Source organism: Perca fluviatilis, chromosome 22, assembly GCF_010015445.1.
Source record: "Perca fluviatilis chromosome 22, GENO_Pfluv_1.0, whole genome shotgun sequence".
NCBI lineage: Eukaryota > Metazoa > Chordata > Actinopteri > Perciformes > Percidae > Perca > Perca fluviatilis.
The window spans coordinates 25,172,386-25,180,323 of record NC_053133.1 but is presented as its reverse complement, the minus strand read 5'-3'; the positions used below and the strand labels follow the sequence as shown (position 1 = coordinate 25,180,323).

The window sequence follows — 7,938 nt, the reverse complement described above, 5'->3', positions numbered from 1 at the left end:
CTGAGATTTCCAACAAGGAAACTATTCAAGGGCTTTAAAATTGCCCCTGGGGGACAAATAAAGTGCTTTGAATTGAATTGAATTGAACTAACAACTATTTTCATTGCTGATTAATCTGTCGATTTTCTTAATTAATGGATTAGCTGTTTGGTCTATAAAAAAGTGTCTTGTCCACAACTCAAAGATATTCAGTTTACTGTCACAGAGGAGAGAAGAAACTAGAAAATATTCACATTTTAGAAGCTGTGATCAGAGAATTGTGACATGAATCGATCATCAAAATAGTTGGCGATTGATTTAGTCGATTAATCTTTGCGGCTCTCACTTAACCCTTGTGTTGTCTTCCCGTCAACCTTGAAAACAACAAGGTTGACGTTTTCGTTTTTGCTTTTTCCAACGTTTTAAATTGTAAAAATTTTCTTCTACACATTTTCAACGCTTATTTCTACGTCTGATATAATACAAAAATTTAAAACGGGTCAATGTGACCCGAAGTCAGAGGGTAAAAAAGCTGAAGCTTTTAATTTTGTATTTTTTTTTAATGCATTCTTGAAATAAAGATAATTAAACTAAAGGTTTGGAAGAACAAATAAGACAAGAACAAAAAAATAATAAAATAAATAAACCGAGAGTATGTCGGTCGTATGTCCAAAAACAGATTCTTAGTGTTTCAGGTGGAAAACGACACAGTCACTGTTTATTGTAGGTGTGGTTGCTCGCGGCGCCCCCTCCCGGTGATGACCGCCACACCGAGTCACGTGACACCAGCGGCAAGAAGCTGCAAACGGCTGCGCGAGCCTCCCCTCCTCCTCATCATCGCTACCACCACCACCACCATCACAACCACCGCAACAGCAGCGTAGAGAGCCGAGCGAGCAACCGGGAGCTTTACCGATTCGAGGAGCCGGGCGCCATGGCGGGCCCCCGTTAAAAAACGAGACCCAGATTTATTCTCTTTGTTCTCCCTCGACGCCTCGTAGTCTCTCCGCGCCTCCGCCGAGGAGGGGCCGCCGAGGAGAAGCTCTCCCTTTTCCGAGCGAAGGAGGAGGCAGGAGTAACGTTAAGCAACAGCAGCAGCAACGGCGGCGGCAGTTGAACCGGAGAGGTGTTTTTTTTTTACGGAACAAGCCGAATGGCCGACCGTGAGGCGTCGCCGATACCGTTGGAGATCCGAGCCCGGCTAGCGGAGCTGGAGCTGGAGCTGTCAGAGGGTAAGACATTATTTAAATATAAAATGGAGCGATAAAAAGCCTCATTCCCCCTCCTCTTTTCCCTCGTTATCCCGTTATCTCATCACCACCATCACCGCCACCACCACCATCATCATCATCATCATCACCATCCACACCGGGAGCCTACCCACTAACGGAATCTAACCGTTCATTCCTGCGGCCCCCCCCTCCTTTTCCTCCTCTCGTTTTCCTCCCGCTCCTCCCATCCAGATGTTTGTCAGCCAGGGACCGGCCTGGCTAGCTCTGTGCAGCCGGGAGAGGATGAGGGCAGAGCGGGAACACTGCGGGATTCGGCCGCTGCTCTTTGTCTCCGCGGCGGTACCGTTTAAAAAAAACACACACACACACACACACGCACACGCACACACCCGACCGGCCAGCACGTCTGCCCGTTTTGGGTCCGAAAACCAACCCGTTGTTTGACCTTGAGATGTTGACACAATCAGCTTACCTGTGTTTGTGTGCGTGTGTGTGTGAGTGAGTGTGTGTGTGTGTGTGTGTGTGTGTGTGTGCGTGTGTGTGTGTGTGTGTGTTCGTCTGTGTAGGGGGGGGGGGGGCAATAGCATTGCGATGCAACGCTGCGTGACAGCTCAACACACGGGGGCAGTTTGGCTTTTGATGCCCGTGATCTCAGCCTCCTTCCTCTGTGTTTTTGGGGCCTGCAAAAATAATGAGGAGGATACTTAGGGATATTTTTCACTCACCATACACAGATACAAACTCTCTCTTTCTATGGGCCATTGGATCTCAATCACAGCAATCCAGCCTGCTGTGTTTCTTCTTCTTCTATATAACCCATCTCAGATACGAACATGGCATTTCTGCCTTATATAATGGAGATGGCATATTTTATTCATACGGGCTCGCGGAAGGCCTACATTGTGAGGGAGAAAGCCTCGATACATGCTGGACGTGAGCCACCCTGTTGCCTGAAATGTCCACTTATTGTGGATTCATGCGTGCTATATTATGTACAGAGATTTGTGTAATTGGGATCTGTCGCAGCAAACCAGGGTTAATTATGTTGCTTTGCAGCAAAAATCCAATATTGCGCCGGTCGAAGGTGATGTAGATTCGGCTTTACTCATCTGTCACTTCTGTCAGGTCTGCGGTGAAAGCTGCCTCACCTGCAGTGATGTGCAGCTGAAAGATACAGTCTGAGGGGTCTCCAGGATAACGGAGAATAGATGCAGTTTCAGGGTGTAAATTCTGGGCCAAATGCTGAATAATTTAGCATGAAAAGGCGGTTACGTTTATACGTAGAGACAATCTGGAATCTGTATGCTTTCATCAAACTGTCCCTTTTCCTTCTGATCAGTCTCATCATTTATGAAAGCCTTTATTTTCTCTCACTGCAGTGACACACACACACACACACACACACACACACACACACACACACACAGAGGTAAAACTATGGCAGCTGCAGGCCTATTGGAGCTCCTAATCCAGCCGAGAGTGTTTATCAGAGCAGAACCTGCTGCTGGCAGATGTTATTAATGATGGAAACGGCGGGAGGAAGTGGAAACGTCTCGCCCGAGCGTCAGACAGAATGAAACACTCCAAGCATCCAGGTTTGTGTGTGTGTGTGTGTGTGTGTGTGTGTGTGTGGCGTGCGTGTGTGTAGGACTGGCAGGGTTATTGGTGGATCACAGCGGGATGAAGCCTGACAGGTCTCCTGATAGTGTAATGGAAAGTTTGTGTGTGTGTGTGTCTGTGTCTGTGTCTGTGTCTGTGTGTGTGTGTGTGTGTGTGTGTGTGTGTGTCCCAGTCACTGGTGCTCAATGAAAACAGAGAGTGTTTGAATGTGTGTGGTCGTTACAAAATAAGAGCATGGTGTGCAGTAGGTGAGTCATCTTTTTTTTTTTTAGTATTTGATTGATTGTTTAGTTTCTAAAATGTCATAAATAAAAAAAAAAAAAAAGTCCATCACAACAAGTGATGTCTTCAGACAGACAAACACTCCAAAACCCAAAACACGATCAGTTTACTGCCGAGACAATCGGCCAATTAATCGATTGAGTAGGCTTACAGAAATAAAACCGGCAACAATTTTGATCATCAGTTAATTGTTTTTTCAGCAAAAATACCAAAAAATTCATCTACTCCAGTTTATTCAAATGTGAATATGTGCTTGTTTTCTATGATGGTAAAGTAACCATTGATTATTTAAACAGTGGACATGTTGGACTGTTAAAGAAAACAAATCAATTAATCAAGAAATTCATTTTGGTGACAGAAATAATTGAACTTCAACTTACAATGATATAAAAACCGAGAAAGCATGACATCCTTGCATGCGAGAAGGTGGATTTAGCAATTTCACAAAACTTCACTTTATTGGCCCATTTGTGATTTCCTAAATTAAATAACCTCTTGAAAACATGCAAAGGAAAATCAAGATGTTGTCATTTACTTACAAACAAAATCCTGAAGCTCAGACACCGTTTTGAAACAAAGTGTTTGAAAAAAGCAGCTGACGCCGGAGAACATTTGGGGTTTTTGCTTGATAAGTGACTTAACAGGGTTAACTGATCATCAAATTGTTTACTTAACTAAACATTTCAGCACTAGTACAATCAACTGATAAGAGGGAGCATCCCATAATTGATATGTGTCAAACTCAACCGGCCCTTATATCAATTTGGGTTCACAATCAATTTTGGCCCTCCTACACAGGAAAGTCTTTTTTAAACTGCAATTACCTGACATTCAAAGCAGAATATGCGACGAAAAGTGTACAAAAATGTCGGAAAAAGCAACAAATTTACAGAAAAGTGACAAATGTCTGAGAAAGCCACAAAATAGTTGGAACAGAAACAACAAAAATGAGAAAACTACCAAAATGTAAAAAAAAAAAAAAGTGACATATACAATAAACGCTACAAGTCTGGCCCTTGGTGTGATTCTCTTTTTCCAGTGTGGCCTTCTGGGAAAATGAGTATTCTCAAACATTAACAAAGTTTTCAATCCACAAAGACCTCTGTGTTTAAATATGGAGCGTGTCTGAGGACGCCGAGCCGCCGCTGTTATTGAAATGCAGAGAAATGAACCCCAGGCAACAATTTCCTGTCCGATTGTGTGTGATGAAACTTTTTTTATTCGTCGTCTTTGAGAAGACGAGCCGACACTCCACCTGTTTATTAGATAAAGTCAGCAATCAGCTGAGCTCTGACGGATAAGCCTCTCCCCCCGCTCCCTCGCCTAAATCACATCATCTGTGCCGTATTACCGTGACCTCTGGGCATTAAGGCGCAGTTCGCCGGCGTTTCGGAGCATTTAGCTCGGCGCTCTTATGCAGGCTGATTTGCAGATGGGACAAACGGAGCTGTCAAATGGACTCGTCGGATGATAGCGGGAGAGGATCTGGGAGCTTTCGGACTCTTTAACAGACCCTGGTGGTTCAGTAGCTGTCAAACTCCAGTGCTGAGATGTCCACCAGACCTTAAAGTACCCGTTAGAGTCTTGCATGATGAAGCTGTAGTGCCCTGTGCTGTGTTTAATGTCCTCTGGAGTTTTCTGGTTGCGCAAGTAGACTGTAAAAAGAATGGACGTAACCCATTGGTTTGTAAACTGCCGTTTTGAAGCCGGGAGTTTGCAGTTTGGCAGTCACTATCTTGGTATTTTTTGAGCCAGAAGTTGACCATATTTGGACAAAAGCTGAGCTGGGGAGGATGACGCGGCTAAGCCGGAGTTGTTTAGGGTTTAAATGCCGCTAAGCTAAACGCTAAAAGAGGGAAAGTCGCTGATTTTCAACCCCTTTCAACGCGAGTCATCCAGCGGAGGTTTGGCGACGTGTTAAACACAGACCTCCAGTCCGGATACCGGTGCCGTTCATCTGCATGTACGGCACTACAGGAAATCTGCTGACTTTCCCTTAAGTTACCAGCTAACGCCAGCGGTAGCTAGCTAGCTTGTTTGGAAGAACGCTGAAGAAGACCTTTTCAGACGACCAAATCTTCCAATTGACTTTGCTGAGGTGAAAACACAAAGTGAGAGGGTCAAAGAAAACACCGACCGCAGCCAAAAAACAGTTCAGTTCTAATTTATTGTCCACAGTGTTAGCATGGTTAGCATAGAACTCAACAGTCCTGCCCACAGTGGGCTCCGAAAGTAAAAAATACAATGCAATTTCTCCATTGACGATTGGAGTATAAGCCATAAAATCGTTACCGTCGATGGTGGACTTAAAACCAGCTACGACATGACTCAGCGATTGCATGCGCTCTTATAGACGCCAAAAGTTCATGGGGCACCAACCTTGTTTTGAGATAAATGTCTTTTATTCGCGATGTCTTGGATAAGTACTTTATTTTACCCACAATCCTGAACAATCCCACAATCCCGCAGTGATGCCTCTGATTGGTGGAACTGATGTCATGTAACTGTTTGGTTAAACCCCGCGAAAGTCCGTGAGAGTCTTTGCACGATTACTACTGAAAGAACTGCTATTGACTATATAAAAATCGATAAAGTACGAGAGGCTGTCTGCTCTTGCGCGGTTGTGTCTTCGACTATATTATTCAGTGATGCGCGGTGGTTTATGGGGTGAGTAGTTCCTTCGCTCTGAAATTAAAATATGTACACAGTCTTGTACCTTTTTACTTTTTGGGGATTTTCTGTTCGTTTTTTTACTCAAAATGATATGTTGTATGCTTATGTGTCACGTCGTAGCTGGTTAGCCTAAGGCACGGTCTAAAACGTCAATGGGAGAAATGAATGGAGAACCTAAGGTCTCTCGGAGGAGGGGCGGGACTGTTGAGGTCTATTGTTAAGCAGCTGCCCTGATTGACAGGTCAGCGCTTAGCCACGCCCCTAAATAGGGCTGGGCAACATATCGATATTATAACAATATCGTGATACGAGACTGGATATCATAATAGATTTTGGATATCTTAATATGGTGATATGACACAAGTGTTATCTGTCCCTGGTTTTAATGGCTGGATTACGGTAAAGTGATGTCATTTTTTGGGCTTATCAGACTGTTCTAGCTTTTCTATTATTTGCCTTTTCCCCACTTAGTTATTATATACACATTAATGATGGTTATTTATCAAAAATCTCATTGTGTAAATATTTTTTTGTAAGCACCAATTGTCAACCCTACAATATCGCCGCACTATCTATATTGAGGTATTTGGTCAACAACATCAATGATATTAGATGTTTTCCATATCGCCCAGCTCTACCCCTAAAGCATCCCCGGCTTTATGGTCTGTTTTAAAATAAATGGGACCATAATTTACAAAATGAACATCATGCTGTATTGAAGAAGACTCGAAACTAGCGATTGGGGCCATAAACTGGTTAGGAAAAGGTTTACAGCGGTAATAAATCAAGAGAGACGTAGGCTCATTTTCTCAAAGACTTGTGTAGAAAACAATTCTTTTTTTGGAGCCAGTGCAGTCACCGACTGCTGGAATTTAGATCCGCAGTGGCTTCTCTTTTTCAGGCCCGGAAGTTGTCACTGAGTTGTGCATTGTTTTTGCCATGCTGAAGCATTTTGTATGTGTGTGTGTGTGCGTGAGGTGTCTCTGACCAGGAGAAACAAAGATGAACTGATTTGAAGAAGAGGGAATGTCCACACATGCATATTTAATCAACAAAGTGCTGCTCAGGTGTGAAACCGACGCTACATGTTACCTCCTCTGCTAAATAAATATTTCACATCACACCAAAAGCTTTTTTTTTTTCTGTGCTAAATATTTATTAAGAGTCACAGCAGGTGATTGTGGTGTTTTGCCTACAAATTCTTGCAGATTTGGGAAAACGCAGTATTTGCAAGTTTTGAATATTTTTTTCGCCATGAACCAACCGTGCAGCTCTGGTTGTTGTGTTTGTGCGCATGCAGACATACAACAACATCTGTGGCCTGAAGCAGAGCATTTCAGGTCAGCGTAGCCTTGTTTATCTGTAGCTGCAGTGCCTCACACTGCCAAAAAAAAAAAAAAATCAAAGCTACGCTACCCGGGATGTCCATGAATAATCTCTGATTAATTATTCTACGTTGTTGTTTAGAATAAGTTGATTACGCTTAATGAATGAAACCATTAGAAAGCTGCTGTGGAATGTAATTCTAGTCAGTGTTGTTGGGGAAGAAGTTCCTAAAAAATGAGATGTTTTATCAGTAATAATACTTAAAATTTGGAGGCATGTGATAAGAGTAACGGTATAGATATAGTGAGTGAATATATAGTGGTGGTATCGAGTCAACAGGGATCTGTTTTCGTGGTACTCTGCTGTTCTTATAAGCAGTTTAGAGCTCAGTGGATCGGTGGTTTTATTGAAAGCTGTATCTAGTTTTATCCTCAACATCTGTCCCGATCTGAAAGTGGCAACATCAGGAGATTTGAGTCTAAAAAGCTCCAATGATTAGTCCGTCAATGTTCATAATCATTTTATGGTTCTTTTGCCATTTATCATACCATATTATCAAACGTGCCTAACGTTCTCTTGTTTCAGCTTCTCAAATGTGAGAATTTGCGGACTTTCTCTGTTTTATACGGCTGGGAATGAAATCGCTTTGGGTTTTGGACTGTTGGTCAAACAAAAACGACGACGTCTGAAGATGTCGGATTTGGCTGGAATTTGGGATTGCCATTTTTCACTTTCACTTCTGAAGCTTTACAGAGGATTAAAAGAAATAAAAATGGATAGAAATAATCATTAGTTGCAGACTGAATGGATAACGTCCACTGGGAAT

At 42.9% G+C, this 7,938-nt stretch overlaps 1 protein-coding gene across 3 annotated transcripts in view; it reads left to right on the top strand.

Annotated features, from left to right (window-relative positions):
- The first annotated feature begins 755 nt into the window (after window positions 1-755).
- LOC120552233 (disco-interacting protein 2 homolog C-like) overlaps window positions 756-7,938 on the top strand; it is an 86,992-nt gene continuing 79,809 nt past the window's right edge. For all 3 annotated transcript variants that reach the window (XM_039790085.1, XM_039790083.1, XM_039790084.1), the window contains exon 1: window positions 756-1,211. In XM_039790085.1, coding sequence (XP_039646019.1) covers window positions 1,133-1,211 — 79 coding nt within the window. In that variant the 5' untranslated portion in view covers window positions 756-1,132. The remainder of the gene's footprint in view (window positions 1,212-7,938) is intronic.